The sequence below is a fragment of the Carcharhinus amblyrhynchos genome, chromosome 4 (assembly GCF_965287045.1).
Source record: "Carcharhinus amblyrhynchos chromosome 4, sCarAmb.v2.hapA, whole genome shotgun sequence".
Taxonomy (NCBI): domain Eukaryota; kingdom Metazoa; phylum Chordata; class Chondrichthyes; order Carcharhiniformes; family Carcharhinidae; genus Carcharhinus; species Carcharhinus amblyrhynchos.
In genome coordinates this window covers 28,352,569-28,374,761 of record NC_137327.1, presented here as the reverse complement: position 1 = coordinate 28,374,761, position 22,193 = coordinate 28,352,569, and the positions used below count along the sequence as shown (strand labels likewise).

Here is a 22,193-nt window from a genome sequence, read left to right as displayed (position 1 = left end):
AAGCACAAACCCTATAGGGTGTGGAGCATATAATCTTTGGCAAATTTAGTTTTATGTTTTGTTGAGCATTCAGCCCAATTGCCAGTAAATATATAAAAGAATAGTGAAAATCTGAAATTAAAAAAAAGGAACTATTGTAAATACTCAGCTGGTCAGGCAGCATCTGTGCAGAGAGAAGTAATTAATATTTCAGATCATTTTCATCATCTTTCAACAAGTTTAGACCCAACTTTACTCAACCCATTACTAACCCATTTAATTTACACCATCATCCTTTTTGGTATTTAATCATTCCTATATTTCCTTTTCTTCTTTTCTCCACCTCCTTTTCCTGCCTCATGAAAAAGTCAATCATCTGAAACATTAACCCTTTCATTTAATTATTTACATCATTATTTATAATAATGACCTGGAGGAAGGAACAGAATGTAAGGTTTCCAAATTTGCCAGTGATATGGAAATAGATGGGAGGGCATGATGAGGATATTGTGATTCTGCAATGGGATATAAATAGATTGGGTGACTGTGCACAGATTTGGCAATTGTATTTTAATGTGGGGAAGTGTGAGGACATGCACTTTGGTAGAGGACTCAAAAGGCAGATTATTTTCCAAATGGAGAGAGACTGCAAATATGTATAGAGGGATCCAGGCGTTCTAGTACATTAATCACAAAAAGCTAGCAGATAAGTCCAACAAGTAGTTAAGAAGGCAAACAGCATTTTGGCCTTTCTTGTAAACAGGTTGGAGTTTAAAAATATGGAGGTTTTGTTGCAATTGTACAGGGTGTTGGTAAGGCCTCACTGGGAATACTGCATATCGTTTTGGTCCCCTTACCTAAAAAAAGAAATAGTAACATTGGAGTAATAATCTATCAAGATTAACATGGGCTCCTGATAAATAAATGTATTTTCAATAGCTAACATTAAAGGCAGTACATACAGCTATGTTCCCAAAGGAAATAAGTGCCGTATAAATCTAACCTTTACTGGTCTTTTCAGATCTTTTCTTCTAAATGTCATGACAATCAGAGAGAATGTTGTCAACCCATAAAAAATCCAGGAAGCAAAGCTGAAGTAGTTTATAAGAGTGTTAATATCCGTTGGAATTATGTAGATAATAGCTAGCACGCCCTGAAAAATAAAGTATTAACTATTAGGTAACTGAAGAATGGTTACAATTGGATCTGCATATAATACATTACCAGGATATTTATCAGATGGTGTTAGATGACTCTGAAGAAGAACAAAAAATATTTTTCATAAGTGAATCTGAAGAAATATTTAATCAACTCCACCGAATTCAATCTTCCATTGAATACAAAGACCACTTGGTTGTCTTTTGTTCTGTACATTCAAAATGTTAAATGGACTTTTTTTTTTACTGAATCAGAATGTTTGAGCAAACCCGCTGCAAATAAACTGGAACTGTTGAAGAATGTAGGGAGTGATTCTCCCAGCCCACTGTGTTGCTCTAGCTGAGGCCGTTTAGTGGGCTCCATGCGTATCTGGGGCCCGGATTTCTGGCTTCATCAGCTCTGCCCTGGAAATCAGCACGGAGCTAATCTCCAAATTTAAATCTGTATTTGAGTCTCATTAGCGGATCTGGGACTGAAGCCCTCCTCCCTCACCGTCCCCTCCCCATCAAATCAGGAGTGGTTCACTCCAGCAGGGTTTACAACAGTTCCCCACTAATGGGGAGCTGGCAGCCCGACCTCGCTGGAGTGAAGAAAGACCGTTGAGGTCCTCCCCCAAGAAGTCGGGGGAAATGGGAGGTGCCCCCTGGGCATTGCCAGCCCTGGCGCTGCCCAAAAGGTGAAGTGGCAATGCTGGAGGGGATGGTCTGGGATCGTCCAGGAGGCCAACTCAAGCACTGGCCAGCAATCAGGAGACTGGCAGTGAGGCGCTACTGCGCATGCAATGATCTCCACTATGACAGATTGGTGCACGCGCTTTGGCCCCTCAGCATCACGCTTTCAGCCTCTCCAGTGGGTATAGGCCCTACTCATTGATTTTTAGCATGTATCTCCCTGAGGCACTGTGCAGTTCTCAGAGTGTGGGAGATTCATTTTGAAAATCCTTCTAAAAAAAACAGACGGGAGTTACTCTTGTTTTTACACAAATCCAGCGCTCCAGAGTATTTTTGGGAGAATCCGGACCATATTTTTTAAGTTCATTTCTGGGATGTGGGCTTCTCTGGCTAGATTAGCATTTATCGCCTGTCTCTAATTGCCCTTCCGAAGGTGGTGGTAAGCTGCCTTCTTAAATCGCTGCAGTGCCTGTGGTGTAGGTACACCTATCATGCTGTTAGGGAAGGAGTTCCAGAATTTTCACCCAGTGACAGTGAAGTCCAGTGCCAAAAGTTAACTCAGTGTATGAATCATTGGGGGAGGGGGTGGATTTAAGGAGAAATCCCACAGAACATAGATTGAGTGGCATCTGCCACTTAGTTTCAGAGTGCAGTGTGTCTGAGCACAGTCAGCCCAGTGGGCTTAAAGGGACTGTGTGTTTACTGGGACCATTATAACATCAGATATATTGTGTGACCTGTGTTATCCTTGAAATCTGTATACATCTGTGAAGGTAAGCAAGAGTGAAGGAGTACTGCATTAAGGTCAAGCTTTTCATGTTTAATCTGTTTTGTGGCTGTTAAAAGTTAATTGGCATCCCTGTGAATATATTCATCCATGTTTTCTTAATAAAAAGTAAAAGTTATAGTCTTTTGGGCCAGGGTTCCATTCTGGGTCCTTCCCTTTCAGTTATATCAACTGGGATCGTAACAATGTTCAGAGCAGATGTCGATAGATTTATACATACCAATGTCATTAAAGGATAATGGGGATATTGAGGGAAGATGACATTGAGGTAGAGGTTCAGCCATGATCTCAATAAATGGAAGACAGGCACAAAGGCCTCATGGCCTATTCCTGCTCCAGTGTATCTTGTTTTCCACATTCATTCATCTTCAGTTACAAACTTCTCTGTCCATCTTTCTGATAAATCCATAAGGCACAGGAACAGAATTAGGCCACTCAGCCCATGGAGTCCACTCCATCATTCAAATCATGGCTGATATTTTTCTCATCCCCATTCTCCTGCCTTTTCCCCATAACCCCTGATCCCTTATTAATTAAGAACCTTTCTATCTCTGTCTTAAAGACACTCAATGATTTGGCCTCCATAGCCTTCTGTGGCAAAGAGTTCCACAGATTCATCACTCTATGGCTGAAGAAATTTCTCCTCATCTCTGTTTTAAAGGATCGTCCCTTTAACCTGAGGTTGTGCCCTCTGGTTCTAATTTTTCTGCTGCAAAGCGTTGTGATAAATTATCGTGCAATATTATCTCATTATCCTTCATGCTCTGACATCTCATCTAATTATGTGGTGAAGTAACTATTTTCTTAACTATTTTCTTCCTCTTTATTTAGTCTTACGTAGACTTTGAACTGAATTCAGGATGTGGAATCTTGCCTACATTTGATGATAATAATATTTACAATATACAGCAGGTCACTGATTTCCTGCCTAAGTTATCAGAATGGCACCAGATAATACTATAAAACAGGGAGAATTCTGCTTAATTTCCTCATGAAGTGTATTGCATTTCAGAATGCTACCATAAAATACGAACAGATGAGACTTCTGGTCAGTTTTAATGGTAATGCACCAGGTAGGTTTCATGTGTTGGGCTATAATACACAGATGTCTAATTTTTACACGATTACTACATTTTCAACAATTTCAGAGATCTATCTAATGTTTATATATTTTTTAATGATTTTGATCTTCCACTACTGCTGTGACTTTGGAAACACCAACGTACTATTATTACATTAGCACATAGCATCAGGCTATTCCAATTTTTAAAGCAGTAAATGAAAGCATGAATCACTTACATTGAATATGAGAGCTGGTGAAGGAGTTAAATGTCTGACATTGATGTATGACAAAATCTTAACCATGTGGCCCTCACGGGCTGTGGCAAACGTAAGCCTGTTCAGAAAAGATTAAATCAAAACAGCTCTCCAGTTGTGCAAAATATTTAAGTTTCAGCTTTCAATTAATTTTAACAATCCAAAGAAACGTTGAAAAAGAACATTGTACAAGCTGATGAGAAGCAGGATGCATTTGTGTATCAGTGTTTGGGTGAAAGTGAGTCTCTGTTTTCCTATGCAATAATAACAGAGAAGGAATGTTGCATTTTTGAAAGTGGTCAGTCAATCTATTTCATTTGTTTCTACCACACAATAGATATTCCCAGAGCCAGAAGCAAATGTCTGGCTGAGCCTTTGGATATGATTGAAATCGATGTTGAAACAGAGAAAGGGGCTAAAAAAAGTAGAAATGTACCGGAGTTGATAACTGGGAAAGGTAGAGAATACAGCTGTTTGATAACATAAGATCTTTCCCCATTGGGAACCTCTATTGACAAAATAAAATTCTCTTAATTCCTGGCTGAATAAATTTACCTAATGTAGCAGTAAGTAACTGAGCTGTGTTTTTATTGGTAATTGAATGCAATATATCACAAGAGCGCTCTCTCCCTTATCTTTCTGAATTGTGTAAACATGAAGGAACCCATTCCAGTGTTACTTATCTACTCACTGTCTTCACCTAGAGTTTGATTGCAGATTGTGAATAGGTGTGTTAGTGGAACATTTACCACCCACTGTGAGTCATCAAGAAATTGCTTTCTTGCACTCTGACCACTACAATTAAAACTAGAATTACAAGGAAAATACCACAGAATAAAATCATAAAATTGTTATAGTACAAGGCCATTTGATCTGGCATGTTCATGCTGGCTCTCTGCAAACCCCACACTCTTGCAATTTTTTTCCTCTTCAGAAATTTGTCCAAATCCCTATCCAGGAGCCACAATTGAACCAGCTCCACCATAAATTCAGGCTGTGCATTCCAGGTTCTAATTGTGTAAAAATGTTTCTCCTTAGGTTGCCATTAGTTCTTGTGCAATTCACCTCACATTGATGTCATAACCATATACTGCAGCAAAGGCCCTTCAGCCCATTGAGCCTGCACCAACAATAACTACCACTAAAGATGCAGCACGGTGGCAGTCGTTAGCACTGCTGCCTCACGGCGCCAGGAACCTGGGTTCAATTCAGGCATCAGGTTGCTGTCTGTGTGAAGCCTGTACGTTCTCCCTCTGTCTGCGTGGCTTTTCTCTGAGTGTTCTTGTTTCCTCCCACAGTCCAAAGATGTGCCGGTTAGATGGACTGATCATGCTAAATTGACCCTAGTGTCAGGGGGATTTGCAGGATAAATATGTGGCATTACAGGAATAGGGCCTGGGTGGGATTGTGGTTGGTGCAGACTCGATGGGTCAAATGGCCTTCTTTTGTACCGTAGGGATTCTATGCATCCCATTTACCTGCATTTGTCCCATACCCTTGAATGTTATGATATTTCAAATGCTCATCTAAATATGTTTTAAAAGTTGTAAGGTTTCCAGCCTTCACTGTCTTCCCAGACAGTGCATTCCAGATTCCCACCACCCTCTGAGTGAGAAAGAAATTCTCAAATCCCCTGTGAATCTCCTGCCCGTTACCTTAAAACCATGCCCACTTTCTCTTGACTGTTCCACCAACAGGAACATTTTCTAACTATCTATTCTGTCAAGACCCCCTCATGACTTTGAACACCTCTAGGAAATCTTCTGTCTCAAACTTCTTTTTAAGGAGAACAAACCTAGCTTCTCCAATCTATCCCCAAAATATCAGGAACAGATATTCGTTTGCACATCAGAATTACAGACACAACTCCAGTTACTTGGACACCTGCAACTCTACACAGTTAAAATGAAGTTAGTTCATGGGTTTGGTTTTTTTTTATCATTGTCAGCAATATTACTGATTAAATTCCTCTCTCGCACATCATGATGGTTTAAACAAGCCTCCCCGTGGCAACCTCACCTGACTACCACCACCTCCACCTCCTGAAAATGGAGGCACTTCCCCATTGAAAAGGAAGGGTTCAAGAAAATCAGGTCACTGAATTTTAAATTACCACCTTGTCTTTTTAAGAAGCTAGCTCATGAGAAGCATTTGTGGTAGCTTGGAAGTAGATTACCAATACACACTCTCAGACAAAGAATAGTGTGGTACAATGGAACCCGAGTGAGAAAATGCATCTTTGTTTCAATAAAAAGGTTTCTTTTACCTGCCAGCTGTGAAACAGGAACCATTTGCAGCTCCAAAAGTAGAAAGCACAACGAAAAGTGGAACTAGCCAAGAGGCTGGTGTGAGGACCCGATCACCAAAGGTCTATTGCAATAAATGAATCAAGGACAATGTCACACATTTTCCTGTTACAATGGCAAAGAATTTAAAAGTTTTATTTTCATCTGTAATTACATTTAGTGGAATATTCAGTAAATGTTGTAGCTTTAAGTACAATACTAAATAATGCTTTAAAAACTATAATTCAAATGACTTGTAAATAATTTATGAAGCATACTTTGAATTATCTCCCTATTAAATCATTGGCTACCTTATTGCACAGTGAGCAGAAACTTTGTTACAGATATTTGTGCAGGAGATTGCAGACCTCTTCGATGAAAATGTTGTAGTCTATTTATGTTACAGCGATTACTTGCAAATAGCTATGAGAGAGTCAATATGATATCCTTAATTGAAACTACTAAACTTCAGTTGAGCTGCATAAATTGGAATGTTGGCAATTGCGACCCACAACAGTGTTGGAAAAATATTAGAGAACCTGACAACTTTTTAACACGTCTTTTGGGCATGTTCTCAAATCCACTCGTAATTGGGAAGATCCATAAATAAATGAAGGTCATTACTGGATAATATATATTTAGATCCTGATTAATATTTGCACAGATTCTCTGGAGGAACAATTTGACCTGCTTGTGGGGAAGTATCTTTTGGACTTTCTTCTGCTCAGAGAGCTTGATATTCAGAATCTTCGCAGCATAGGTGGAAACATGATCCTAGCATGCTTCTGTGACACTTTATACCATAAGGAAAAGAGGAAATTTCAAAAAAAAATCAAGAAAGCTGGACAGTGTTTTGTATGTTATTAATCCAGCCGTGGCACACTGGTTGAGATAGAAATCTCTGTATGTCTGTTATAAAATAAAGTTATTGGGGTATTAGATTTCACTTTTTTGAACAAGGCTAACTGATTCAGAAAATTAGAAAAATGTTCTAGTACATTTTTAGATCTTCTAATGTTTCCCCCTTTACTTCTTCTTCAAATATGCTTTGAAGGTCTGTTTGGAAAAATGGTACATGTCGCCTTTGAAACTTGCTTCATCACCCTCTACTCTCCGCCTGTCTCTGATCAACTTCCCACCAATCATCGTAGATCCAACTAATATCACCATAGAGCCATCTAATATTACCATAGATCCATCTAATATCACCGTAGGTCCATCTAATATCACCATAGAGCCACCTAATATCACCATTCCTTTCCTGGCACCCTCAAATCTCCACCCCTCCTCAATTACCCCGGACTCTATCACAGTCCAAATGTGTTTCCACTCCACAGAAGCTGCTCCTGTCCCCATGCCCTCGCTAATCCTGCCCCCCTTTATCCGGGTCAACAATCTTGCAACCCTGTTTCCCTCCACCAATGAGACCCTATCTATCAGACTTTTCACTCTGGACCTGCTACCTGCCATATCCCACTCCTGCCAACGCAATCTCCCCACAGCGACTGTTCCCTCCTATCAGCACGACTGAGTTCTCCCCACTGGACCTTAGCACTGTCACCACCAACACATACTCTAAGACATTCCCCTCCACCTTCCCTGGACCACATCTCCCCACTTCCCTAGACATCCCATCATTCCCCGCTTACTATCCCCATACGTCTATTCAGCCCTCACCCCTCCGATACTACCACCCCCTCCAGCCTTCACAGTGTTTGCTAATGAAGTTATGGGGGAGTGTCCCCAAGACTGTGAAAACAACATCTTCAGATCTCAAAGTCATGAAAGAGGTGAAGCTCGCCAGCCTCATACAACAGTCACAGCACTGAAAATTCTAGGTACTCACTGATGGGCAACTTAATTAGGAGGATGAACTCAATTCTGGTGGTCTTTTATTGGGCATACATGAGATGCTAATACATGCAAATGGGATTCCCAATATTGTTCACTAGGAAGCTTGACCCACCTTTAACCCACTGTGGAAGTCAGGGAAACAAAATTCCAACAAAATCCCACCATTAGGAGGAGGCACTATTGGAGACAATAATTGAGAACAAACTGAATTGATATTTAAAAAAGTGTAGGCATGGATTTGTTAAGGGCCAATTGGGTTTGACTAACTTGATCAAATTCTTTGAGATGAATTAGAGGGTTGAATAAGGTAATGCAATTGTTGTATTTGTGGACTTTCAAAAGGCATGACAAATTAATACATAGGCTTGTTAGCTAAACTAAAGCTTGTGGGATTAATGGGACAAAGCAGCCTGCGTTCAGAGTTGGATAAGAGGCTGAAAGCCAAGAAAGTGGTGATTAGCTGTTTTCAGATTGAAGGCAGGCATGTAGAAGTCTTTCTCTGAGATTTGTGTGAGGATAATTGCTCTTTTTAATATATTTTACATATAATATGTAACTGGGTGCTCCAGTTTCCTCCCACAGTCCAAATATGTGCAGGTAAGGTTGATTAGCCATGGTAAATTGCCCCTTAGTGTCAAGGGGACTAGCAGGGTAAATATGTGGGGCTACAGGGATAGGGGCTAGGTGGGATTGTGGTCAGTGCGGCTCAATGGACTGAATGGCCTCCTTCTACGCTGTAGGGATTCAATGATTCTACATGTATTTGAGTAGACAGGCAATAATTCCAATTTTCCAGATAAACACAAATGTAAATGACGGCAAGAAGATTTAGACTGGTGGACAGAAGCATGGCAAATGAAGTTTAACACAAGTGTGAAGTGATACATTTTGATAGGAAGAACAAGATGCATCAAAAGAAACTAAATGGTATTAAAGCGATACAGGAACACAGAGACTTTGGGGTCGTATATACAGAAACTTTTGAATATGGGCAGAGATAAAGCAGTTTAAAAAAAGTATATGGAATCTTTGGTTTCATTAATAAAGGAAACAAGAAAATTGTGCTAAATCTTTATAAAACAATGGTTAAGTCTCTGCTGCAGTATTGTGTATAATTCTGGACCCACATGGTAAGAAGGATGTCAAAGCCTTAAGAGTGTATCTAAGGTTGAGATTGAATACAGGTGCTCAAAATCATGAATTTATTTGATGGAATAAGTAAAGGGAAATTATTTTCAGCGCCAGTTGGGTCAATATCCTGAAGATAGGTGAAAGGTGACTAACAAAAGGGCCAGAGGTAACATGAGGAAATGTTTTAAAGATTTAAAGTTTTTAAAGTTTATTTATCAGTGCCACAAGTAGGCTTATGTTAATACTCCAATGAAGTTGCTGTGGAAGTCTCCTTGTTGCCACACCCTGGTGCCTGTTTGGGTACACTGAGGGAGAATTTAGCATGACCAATGCACCCAACCTGCATGTCGTTCAGACTGTGGGAGGAAACCAGAGCACCTGGAGGAAACCTGCACAGACACGGAGAGAACATGCAAACTCCACATAGACAATGATTCAAGCTGGGAATTGAACCTGGGTCCCTGGCACTGTGAGGTAGCAGTGTTGCCACCCGATGTTTACTTTATGTTTATTGTTTATTTATAAAACGTTTAGTTTACATATTATGTTGTGATCTACAAAACTGCCAGGAAGGATGGTTGAAGCAGGCTCTGTGGTAACATTCAAAAGAGAATTTGATGAATGGTTGAAGGAAAAAAATTACGCGGTTATAGGAAAAGAGCCAGGAAATGGGATTAATTAGATAACTATCAAAAAAGCCAGCATAGGCACAATTTTCTGCACACAGACATGGCATGATTAGTGGCAGTGGAGGCAGCTTGCCATTGGCCAATGGATGATCTTCTAGCTTTGCTGCTGAACAGAGTTTCCCATTGTATACACACCTTGCTGCCAGGAAACCCATGGTGGGGGTTTGTCTTTGGCAGGACTGGAAGATCCCACTGTTGGGAATGGCCAGAAAATTCCAGCCAATAAATCAAGTGCCCTTTCTCTGTTTTGTATCATCTTGTGATTTCTTCTGAGGGCAGTTTTTGAAACAAGTACCTACTTCTTAAGAAGCATCTTCCCCAGGATAATATAAACATTAAACAGCTTCTTTTTCATCCCTGTGCATTTCCAAATCCATTGGAAACTCATTTACTTTCTTCATGGTAATTACCTGGGACCTTTATCATCATTTGATTGTCGTCATTCTAACTTTGCTTCTAAGGATTTGGCCTTCCGTTTTTCAATATTGCTTCATTAAATATTGCCCATTCACCAGAAACCATTCACTTAGGCCAAGTTATTACATTTTTTGTAGATAAGTGTTTGGATAATTACAAATAACCTCCCAACAGATGGTATTGCTTATGGCTCTTTTAAGTTATGATCTCATTCAATGGCCCAACAAAACTTGCTGTAAGCAGATATGTCCCTTATTATCTAAAATCTATATCTCTTTATCTCTTTCTGCTCGTGCAGAGTGTATGATCCAGGGACTAATGATTATTCTATTTGCAGCACTGCTTTTGGATTAGATACTGCCTTGTGCTAGATAATCATGTTCACATCTGCCAGGCAAATTATTCTAGTCAAAACAGCTAATCATATTAAATTACCAGATTAGATAAGGTTATGGAAAACAGAAAATCTATCCACTGCTAGAGTGGAAAACATCTATGACTGGCGTAGAGCTCAACAGCAGTTAAAACAATGGTTTGTGTGATGAATGTTAATAGCGTGCTTTATCGTGAGACAAAAACAGAAAATGCTGGAAAATCTCAGCAGATCTGACAGCATCTGTAGACTGAGGGCAGTTTTCAGCCTTCTGGACTGAACATTGAGTTTAACAAGTTCAGAGGTTGAACTCTTTCCTCCACCTTCAACCCATTTTCATTTATTTTATTCCATTTCATCTCATTCATCCATTTTATCATCCTTATTTTTCACTTCGATTTTTCCACTTCTCCATTCTCACTTTCATTCTTTCCACAACCTCCCCACTTCAGTGCCATGGCCACATTCCTCAGGCAATCCTTTAACAATCTGTATCCCTGTTCTGCCATTCTCACATTCTTAATGAATACACTAATTAGTATCTTCTCAGCCTCCTGTACACTCATCTACATTCCCTTTGTCCAATTCCACCCACATCACCCCCCCCCACCACCCCTCCCACCCACCATCTACCCTAAAAGTATAAATTGCTGCTGATTCTCTTTGTTCCTAACTCTGACAAAGGGTCATCTGGACTCAAAACTTTCCCTCAATGTAGAGACGCCGGCATTGGACTGGGGTGAACACAATAAGAAGTCTCACAACACAGGGTTAAAGTCCAACAGGTTGGACTTTAACCTGGTGTTGTGAGACTTCTTACTGTGTCTACTCTCTCTCTCCACAGATGTTGTCAGATCTGCTGAGAGCTTCCAGCATTTTCTGTTTTTGTTTCAGATTCCAGCACTCACAGTATTTTGCTTTTATCTTTTTTTGCTATATTCTGAGGCTTGGTAACAGCATGATGACTCCAGTTATTCCTCTTATACCATTTCATAAAATATTTGTTTTAAAGGCCCGCAGTCTTTTCATGGGTTTTTCAAAATGAACCACTAAATAACCGCAGACCCTGCCTTTTATTTGATTAACTTCGTTGGAGTAGCAAGTAATTAGTTTGAAGTAGGAAATGATGAGTGTCTGGAATGAGCTGCCAAAGGCAGTAGTAGAGGCGGGTACAATTTTGTCTTTTAAAAAGCATTTAGTGAGTTACATGGGTAAGATCAATACAGAGGGATATGGGCAAACACAGGCAATTGGGACTAGCTTAGCGGGTTTAAAAAAAAGGCAGTATGGACAAGTTGGGCTGAAGGGCCTGTTCCCGTGCTGTAAATCTCTATGATTCCATAAGGCAGAGCCACAATTGGGATTATTCATAAATTTAGAGCAGCTGATGACTGCTTCACAGGCAACATTTTGTCCCCCCCCAACACAATAATTAGTGTATTAAATCAAGGCAAATTTTAGAACACAAATTCCCAGATAGACACATTAATTACCTAAAATGACAGCATGTCATATTTTTCTCTACAACTGAAGCATTCCTTTGAAAAGTAGCAATGATATCAAATAGAATGCGATAACTAGGCTCACTGAAGTGGAACTGTACATTCTGATTACAACAATTATTGGAATGTCCTCAGGTCAGATCACTTTTCTCAAATAACCCTCAATGAGCCACTGCTGCCTTAGTTCTTTAAGAAATGGATCTTTCAGGAATTTGACCAGATTCATAGACAAAAGATTTGGCAGCAAAGGGTCAGTGAACCCTTTTATAGTTTGTAATGTTCGTGAGGAGAGGACCAACTCATGGTAGCCATGGCTCAGTTGGTAGCACTCTCAACAATGAGATTCTGATTTAAGTTTCAATCCAGGGGTTAACCATAAAAATCAAAGTTGACATTACAGTGCAGTGAGGGAGCACTCCGTTGTCTGTGTTGCTATCGTTTGCATGAGACATTAAAGCTAAGTGCCCAAAAGGGGACAATTTTCATTTTGGGTGATAGCCGTAAGTGAGGGATGGAGTTAGGCCTATTATCACTGGGCACAGGTCAGGGGCAGCCAATGGGATTGCCAGCTGTAGAGGATTGCTACTTGCAAGTTTCCCCTCGGTTTTTTGGGACTTCATCCCAGTTGCTTTTTAAAACATAAGGTCCTCACCTCTCATCCGCTCTTCTTACATTGAGAATTTGTACCAACCCATATCCCCCTCTTACTCTGAATGGCTTCTCATACCCCCATGCCAGTCCATATCACTCATCCCATTGCCCCATATAGCCTCATGCCAATACACTGCCAACTCCTGAATTCTCACACATCGTCATAGGCCCTTAAAGAGACTATGCCAACTTAGTGCCAAGTCATGCAAATCCATGATCCACCACAAACCATGTTTTCCTCTTACACCCTCCATGCAAACTCACCCAATAACCACCATAAGCAGATCTCAGGAGCTATGCTAAGATGAAATAAAATTAAATTATAAGTATCTATCACATTTTACTTTATACAGAAGTCCCATATTCATGAAAACCCATTCAATACATATAAATCTCAAGTACCTAATGCCTTATAAGAACAAGTATTTGTACTATTATCCCACATCAAAGACAGCTAATATTTTAATGACCTCTTTGAAGTTGTCAATCAAACTGTGAATTTACAACTGTGAGAATGACAGCTTGTGAGAAGCAGCTAAACATGCATAATACAATGATGATAGCACTTAATGTTGTCTAAAGAAATAGTTTTGGACCTACTGGACCTACTGTTGGGCTGGCAGTTTTTGCTCTATGTATTTTCAAAGGGCTGGCCATTTAAATAACTTGACAGTTGAACAGACCTCATTGGCCCTTCAAGAGTATTTATGACCCAAACTAAAGCTTTGTAACTCCCACACTGCAGGATACAGTCTATAAACTGTACACCTGTGGCCCTGCTGACTTTGGGTTTCCTGCATGTGGCATCACACCTTTCCTCCTTTCTCCTACTGGCAAAAATGGAATCTGTCCAAAATAGGGATGGGACTTCCAGATCTGGGTCCCACCAATTATACTTTAAAGTTGCTGTACTGTCCAACCCTCTGTAAAATTCTAGCCGCATTAACTTAGAAAACTTTGAAACCCTACAGTTTGCTTTTGACTGATGTCTGGAAAGAATTTCACAATCGAGTTCAGCGCTTCTTAAATTTCTACAACTTGTGGACAGATTAACAGCTAAAAATATACTCACCACTGCAACAGCAGAGGAGTCCAGAAGCTCTGCAGGGGTCATTGTGGTGAAATAAGCAACATTAACCAAGATGTAACAAACAGTGACTAAAGGAATGCCAATGATGATGGATAGCGGTAAATTCCTGCCAAACAAAGATCATTAATTCCCATTAAAATAATTAACTTCAGACCTTGTAAATCAAAACAATACCGCTAAGAAGTGCTGATGCGCATTTTAATTAATGATAAAATATTTTTCTAGTTTTTGATGGTATTTTGATTGCCAAACATTGATTAAACCAGCTTTTCTAGAAATACTCAGCATCAGTAATAACATATATGCCTTGCTGTAGTTACTGTTCTGCAATACCAAGCTACGGTGACAAGCTGATATGCCAATCCAACTCCCATATAACAACTCATGTATTCCAAGCTGCAAACTGCTTAAATTGTATTTGTTTTCTGAATGCATGCAAGCAGCCACTGTAAAATTGTCCCCATTTTAATTTCTACATCATATTGTGTGTTTTGAGCCTAAATAAGTATTCTCCTGGAATTAGTGCTGCTGTCACTCAGTTCCCCACAGGGATTGTGACAGTAAAACAAAATAATCAAATTTACTAAATAATCCCCCAGTGAAGAAATTAAGAAGTAATTTAACTTATAATTTAACATACATCAGATGCAACGAAAATAAAACATGAATAACATGAATGGTAAATTATCCTACAGATAAAAAGACAAATTTCGCTTTAAATAATCTATAAAGGAAAGATACATTTTATATCATCACAAGCATTCACATCACTCCCCACAGACATGTCTCACCACGTAGTAGTTCCACGATATGTTGTTTTTCACATTTATGCAGAGTATGTCAAGAGTCCTATCCAACAGCAGCTTTCACCTTTAGGTTTTACAGGTATGATTATTATCAGCAAGGCCTGATTACGCAAACCCTTTCTCCCATGGGTCATGACAACCCAAATGGTGTAGCTTTCCAGAGTTTTCAACTGACCAACCAATAACATTCATTTGGCCGGTTCTGGGAGAACACCCAGATCTTTAGCTTCGCTGAGCTATTCACATAACTTTAAGTATTAAACCTTTTTAACCAGCCATAGTACCTCCAAGAGCTTGCGTCCCTTTTTCTGCCAAACAGAAAAATTGAACCCTTCCTGAGAGTGATTTGGCTGCTTCTTCTCACAGCGATTATCTGTGTTCCTCTTTCTGCCTCTGTCTGCTTTCTCTCTGTGTCTGCATCTGTATCTTCACCCTGTAGCTCCTCTGCTGATAGTTTTCATTTTGGGTTCAGAACAGACTGTGTGTATTTGACCACAGCCATTCTGTGTGCTTAAAAGGACTTTGTGTTATGAGACCATTGTAGTTTAAGATGTACTTTGCAATCTATGCTAATCTTAAAATCTGTGTGTATTTGTTAAGCATCAGAGGGAGCAAAGGAGTATTGCCATCATAACCCAATTTTACATGTTTAATAAATGTCTTTTTTCTTGTTTAAAATAATTAGCAGTCTGGTGACCCTGTTCCTCCATGTTTTATTAAAGAAGCATAAGTTACGGTCTTTTGAGCCTGGGTTCCATTCTGGAATCTTCCCATCCAGTTATAACATCAACAGGGAGTGTAACAGTCTTCAAAGTTGTTTTCAAACATTCTTAAAAATAATCACAGATTCCTTATTGAAAAGTTGCATGTTGTTAGAAATGATCTAGATGTCTTTCATCCAAGAGTGTATCTGTGCTGCTGAATATCTAATACCGTGTCAAAAACCGAGAGTGTAACAATAGTATCCCCTTGTGAATAGTTTTGATTGTACTACAAAATCCTCTGAAGTGAGGTCCTATCCTTGATATTTAACCAAGTCTGACATCAAGGTGCCCCAGCCAAATTGAACAAAATGAGAATGTTGAATGGGGAGAATGGGCTGGAACCATACCAGGCACGGAAGAGGATGGTTGTGGTTGTTGGAGGCCAATTATTGCAGTTCCAGAAAATTGCTGCAGGTGTTTCTCAGTGTCGTATCCCAAGATAAACTATCTTCAGCTGCTTCATCAATGACCTTCCCTCCAGTCAAAAGCTGGGATGTTTGCTGATGATTGTACAGTAGTTAGTACCATTCACAATTCCTCAGAGAAAGAAGCAATCCATGTACAGATGCAGCAAAACCTGGACAAAATTCAGGCTTGAGCTAACAAACGCAAGTAATATTCATGCCACACAATGGACATCCCCAGTGAAAACAGAATCCAACCATCTCCTCTGCACATTCAACTGCCTGCCCCCACCAAAAAAATATTCCAGTGTTACCATTCCCAAAAGTTGAACTGGTTTGGCAACATGTTTATTGTGGCCACTAAGGTAAATCAGAGGTTGGTAAGTCTGTAGTGAGTAATTCACCTCCTGACTCCCTAAAGCCTCTCCACCATCTACAAGGCACAAATTGGGAGTGTAAAGGAATACTTTCCATTTGCCTTGATGAGTGCAGCTCCAACAACAATCAAGAAGCTCAACATCATTTAAGACACAGCAGCTTACTTGATTACCACTTCACCCACCAACTTAAGCATTCATTCCCTCCATCATCAGTGCACAGGCAGCAGTGTGTACCATCTACAGAGTATACTGCAGAAACTCACCGAGGCTCCTTCAACAGCACCTTCCATATCCATGACCTCTGCCATCTAGATGCACAAGGGCAGCAGATACATGGGATTGACACCACCTGCAAGTTTTCCCCCAAGCCACACATCATCCTGACTTTGAATTATTCTGCCATTCCTTCACTGTGGCTGGGTTAAAATTCTCAGAACACCCCCTCTAAATGGTATTGTAGGTGTACTAACATCAATTAGAGAGCAGGAGTTCGAGAAAGAAGCTCACAATCACCATCTGAAGGGAAATTAGAAATGGAAAATAAATGTCGGCCTTGAAACCAACATCCATAATCCCAAGAACAAATACCTAAAACTACTTTATACGTTCGTGGGGCCTTACATATTAAATGCCAATTAAGCTTCCACAAAGGTGTGAGCAACCTATTTATTTCAATATGAGGTAAAGACCAGATTTCTGCAGACAAATACACATTGGAGCAACACTGCCCTCCTCCTGCTCCTATTCTCTGTCAACTTGCAGAATCTACCTCTTGCCAGGTCCTAACTCACCTCTCTTCTGGGAGATTACTTTATATCTCTACTCTCGCACATCCCATGCTCCTTCTCCTCACTTGTACCAATGTACATCTTCACTGTCCCATTCTCTCTCCCTTCACAAGTCCAATTTTCCTATTATATTGTATTCTACTCCCCCCATGTTCCAATCAACTTCCAGTCTCTTTGCGTAATGTCACTGCTGTCCTACAGTTGCTAATTAAAGTGTGTACCCATAATATTCCAATGAAATAAGACCCCAGACAACGTTCCGCTGCTCCAAGGATTAACCCGAAGCTGCTGGCATTATTCTGTTCCACACTTTGGCACGGTGGCGCAGTGGTTAACACTCACAGTGCTAGGGACCCGGATTCGATTCCCAGCTTGGGTCACTGTCTGTGCAGAGTCTGTGCGTTCTCCATGTGTCTGCGTGGGCTTCCTCCCAGTGCTATGGTTTCCTCCCACAGCCTGAAAGTATCGCCAGTTAGGCGCATTGGCCATGCTAAATTCTCCCTGAGCGCACCCAAACAGGCGTCGGATTGTGGCGGCTAGGGGATTTTCACAGTAACTTCATTGCAGTGTTAATGTAAGCCTACTTGTGACACTAATAAATAAACTAAACTACACTTCAGCTATCCAGCCAGCTGAGCAAATTGACCCCTTCCTCTCCTGTTACTGATGCGATTCCCTCTTTCTTCACACATCCCTGTTGGCTTTGCTTGTGGACTCCCAGCAGGATACCTCATCAAATATTCTACCCACTATGAAATCCCCCTTCTCACATAACTCCCATCGCAACATCGCCTATAGGTCCTTCATTGACCCTGGATCGCTGGAACTGGTTACAGTGGAAAACAGCTGGCCTGTGACTGATGGAGGGGGTAGGGAGGGATTGCAATCTAGCCTGCAGATTTGCAATTTTCAGTTTCTGCTTAATGTAATCAAAATGTGTGTTTTTTAAAAAAAGATTCCTCTGTTTTATATAGCTTTGAATGCTAAACTGTAGTATTATCCTACCTGAAGGGATTCTTCAGTTCCTCTGTTATATAGTTGAGTTGATTCCTGGAAAGTACAGATTTATGTATAATACATATCTTCATTAATGGTATTGAGTTCTGGTGCCAGATACCTTTAAATATTGCGAGCACTTCTAAGAATGGTCAGAGATTTTACAGTATCTAAATTTGATAGCAGAGATCATTAATAAAATGTATATTTTGGTTAAACATTTGATACAAGAACGTATGAAAATGCAATGCAGGGATTCACCAACACTTCTTAAACAGCACCTTCCAAACCCACAACATCTACCATCTAGAAGAACAAGGGCAACTGCTACCACGACCTGCAATTACCCTCCAAGCCACTCAGCATCCTAACTTGGAAATATATCACCTTTCCTTCACTGCCACCTCCATCCCCCCAGCCCCCAGCCCCAGCACTGCTGAAGTGGCTACAGTACATGGATTGCAGCAGTTCAAGAAGACAGATTACTGCAGCCTTCTCAAGGGCAATTAGAAAATGTCAATAAACAAATTAAGATCAAACTCTTAATGGTCAACACATCCAATGAATGAATTATTTAAAAATATGAAATAGGAGCAAAAGTAGGTAATTCAGCCTTTTGCGTTTGCTATTTGATAAAATCCTGGCTGATGGGTTTGTATTTCAGATTCCACATTCCTATTTTTTCCTGATGACTTTTCATTCCCTTGCCTATCAAAAATTAATCTATTACCACATTAAATATATTCAATGACCCCCAGCTTCAGAAGCAGAATGTTCCGACGTCTCACAATCCTGAGAGAAATAAATTCTCCTCATCTCTGTCCTAAAAGAGTAACCTCTAATTTTAAAACAATGCCCCCTAGCTCTGGACTCCCCCACAAAAAGAAACATCCTTTCCACATCCACCTTTCAATACCATTCAGCATTTTACATATTTCAATCAAGTAACCCCTCGCATCATATCACTGATAAATACACACCCATTTACATATAACAACATTGAAAACATCTCTTACCATCCATCATAAGACCAAAGTCCATTATAGAATGCCAAACTAATAGAACCAAAGGAGGTTTTGGCTCCATCAAAGGAATTTTCAAAATTGCGTGTATTTCCTGCAGAGATGAATGCGCATTATATTGAAACATTGTTATTTTGCATTTATATACTCAACTGATGCATTATTTGCATCTTACTAAGAATCACAATGAATTTCACTTATTAGTATTTCAGAAATGATTACAATTGTAAGGTGCACCATAGGGGAACTGAGAATGGGTAATGATGCAAAATCACCAGCAATGTCTAAATCCATCTTTTAAAAATGTTCTCTTTCCCCTTGTTTAAGGGGAAAGTTTAAGAAAAACACCATATCATTATTTGAAGCAGAGTAAGAATTAACATTTGTCACTCAACAAATACTGTCAATAAAAACCTGTTCATGTATTTCATTGTCGTTGCAGAATGGCTACAACCTCTACCTACATGACAATCACTACTGCACTCCAAACTAACCTCTTCTGAACTTCTTTGATGCAGTGCTACCTAAATTATTTATTTTAATCTCCAGTAATAACCTGTGCCAGAAACTTTCTAATCTGAAGTCAGACATGCTACCATTACACCACAATGCCTGTGAATCCCCAATCTATATGTACTCAAAAACAATTAATACCTATCACCTTGTTCTCTTAACCTTCTTGATGCAATTGACATTAATGAACGTTAGCAATGCCATTGATAAGACATTGACATTGATAACCAGAGTACCTTAACAACAATATCTATAGAATAACACTAGATATTTATCATTATTGTATGTGCATTTGTCCATTTTCACACTGAGAAATGTTACTACGAACAGCACTAAGTGCCATGCATTAATGTCATACAATCAGACAATTTGCAACTTCCATACCATCTCTATGATTAGAGTAATTTGTAAATATAAAAACCCTTTAGGGAAAAATAGATATTGTTGATATTTTACAATACACTTTCTCCTAATAATCAGAATTTTGGTTTTATAAGGTTACCAGTATTGTACCTTGGGAAATGTTTTGAGTTGAAGTTACGTGCATAAGTCATTATTGTAACAATAGCAATTGCAAGTGCATTTTACTCCATTTTAGCAGATATAGTTTGGCTGGACAGTTGGGGTTGGCAGAAAAAAACAGTTTTCCGAAACCAAATGAATTAGTTCTTATTAGTTACAATGAACAAAAATATCAAAATACAAAGACGTATTAGAATATTTGTTTAAATTGACCATAGTTAAAGGAATGATAGATAAATTGGTTCCAAGCACATTTCATATTGCATAGAATCATAGAATAGAATCATAGAATCCCTACTGTGCAGAGGGAGGCCATTCCACCCAAAAGCCTGCACTGACAACTATCCTACACAGGCTTATCCCAATAACCCCATGTATTTACCCTGCTAGTCACCCTGACACTAAGGGGCAATTTATCATGGCCAATCCATAATCTGCACATCTTCGAAATTTTGCCCTGAGTGATATGCTATTTTCACAGTTTGAGAACTTAATCCAAATTTGTAGCCTACAGAATTTCTACTTGAGTTTAGAACCGAAGTAATCTATATAACATTATTCAGATAAACTCTCATGAAAAAAAGAGAATGATGAATAGCTGAAAAAGTATATTTAGAATTTTTTCTAAACCACTTCCCTGTTACAACAGACGTATGTGACATTGGCATCAGGTCAGCTACACTAATGTTTTATTTTAAAGGCTGGCACTATTGTTGGTTAAACTGTTAGATGTAGGGGTGAACACATTTTTAAAAGATTCACATATGGATGAAAATGTCTAGAACAACATTTAATATAAGGATGTGTACTTCATGTAACTCTCTGTTCATTTTTATTTCATCAAATAAATAATATCCCACCTTGTGCAATTAGGACAATTCCAGCCACAATGATGACAGCAACAATTAGTAGTTTGGCAGCAGTTAAAAAATTCTGAACATAGTTAGCCAGTTTGACACTGATCGAGTTCAATGCTGTGATTAAAACTGCAAAGGTTAAAAAAATGTTTCAATATTCAAAACAAAAAGACTGAATTCACATTTAGTATTCTCATAGTAATAACTGAAGCATGAGATTTTAAATCGTAAAACCTATCTCTAATCCTACTGATCCCGAACCTTGTTACATAATCCTGCATTGAAGAGAAAAACAAGAGTGACCGATGCTTTAAGATTAAATCCTGTCAGAATTACAAAAACATCTAAATCATGGGGAAGCCACTATTTAAGTTTTAAGGGCTTTTCTAAGTATAAATCTCAATTTAAATCTTAATGTACTTTTAATAGTGAAATTACTTTGGCTTATTTGTTCTGTGTTCAGAACTTTGTTTTATAAAAGTAGCACAGAAGAAAGCCCCAGCCCATCACGCAAACCAGCCTCCCATCCATTGACTCCATCTACACTTCTCGCGGCCTCGGAAAAACAGCCAGCATAATCAAGGACTCCTCATACCATGGACATACTTTCTTCCAGCGTCTTCCATCAGGAAAAAGATACAAAAGTCTGTGGTCACGTATTAACTGACTCAAGAACAGCTTTTATCCTGCTGCCATCAGACATTTGAATGGACCTAGCTCATATTCAGCTGATCTTTCTTTATGCCCTAGCAATGACTGGAACACATCATTCTGCACCCTCTCCTTTACTTCCTTATGTAGAGTATGCTTGTCTGTATACCACACAAGAAACAATACTTCTCATTGTGTACCAATACATGTGACAATAATAAATCAAATCAAATCAATATAGCTGATATTTTTTACTCTTAGTAAATCTCCTGTAGAGGAGAAAGGACTTGGGCAGTCACTCATTGGGGAGTTCCTCAATGTGTAACTCCCCTTGGCCATCCACTGCCAACCTTTGCTTTTTCTTCTTAATCTCCTCTTCTCCACTGTTAAAGTTCCCTTGGCTCTAATACGTGCATTTTAGCTCTAAATGTACATTAGCTGCTATTTTAAACCAGCGATGCTCAGCATGCAACCATGTCAGTTCTCTGCTTTTCCCACTGAGCTCTGGAACAATTCTTAAATTTGTGCCTCCAAATTCCTGAACTTCTTTATACACCAAGATAACGTATCAGCACTGGCAAGAGCA

The 22,193-nt window shown here is 39.4% G+C and overlaps 1 protein-coding gene across 1 annotated transcript in view; it reads right to left on the bottom strand.

Annotated features, from left to right (window-relative positions):
• slc7a9 (solute carrier family 7 member 9) overlaps positions 1 to 22,193 on the bottom strand; it is a 52,561-nt gene that overhangs the window by 12,629 nt on the left and 17,739 nt on the right. Inside the window, exons 4-10 of the mRNA XM_080186913.1 lie at positions 20,960 to 21,085; positions 19,059 to 19,158; positions 18,052 to 18,096; positions 13,887 to 14,010; positions 6,179 to 6,282; positions 3,895 to 3,991; positions 983 to 1,132 (exon numbers count right to left, since the gene is read on the bottom strand). Coding sequence (XP_080043039.1) covers positions 983 to 1,132; positions 3,895 to 3,991; positions 6,179 to 6,282; positions 13,887 to 14,010; positions 18,052 to 18,096; positions 19,059 to 19,158; positions 20,960 to 21,085 — 746 coding nt within the window. The remainder of the gene's footprint in view (positions 1 to 982; positions 1,133 to 3,894; positions 3,992 to 6,178; positions 6,283 to 13,886; positions 14,011 to 18,051; positions 18,097 to 19,058; positions 19,159 to 20,959; positions 21,086 to 22,193) is intronic.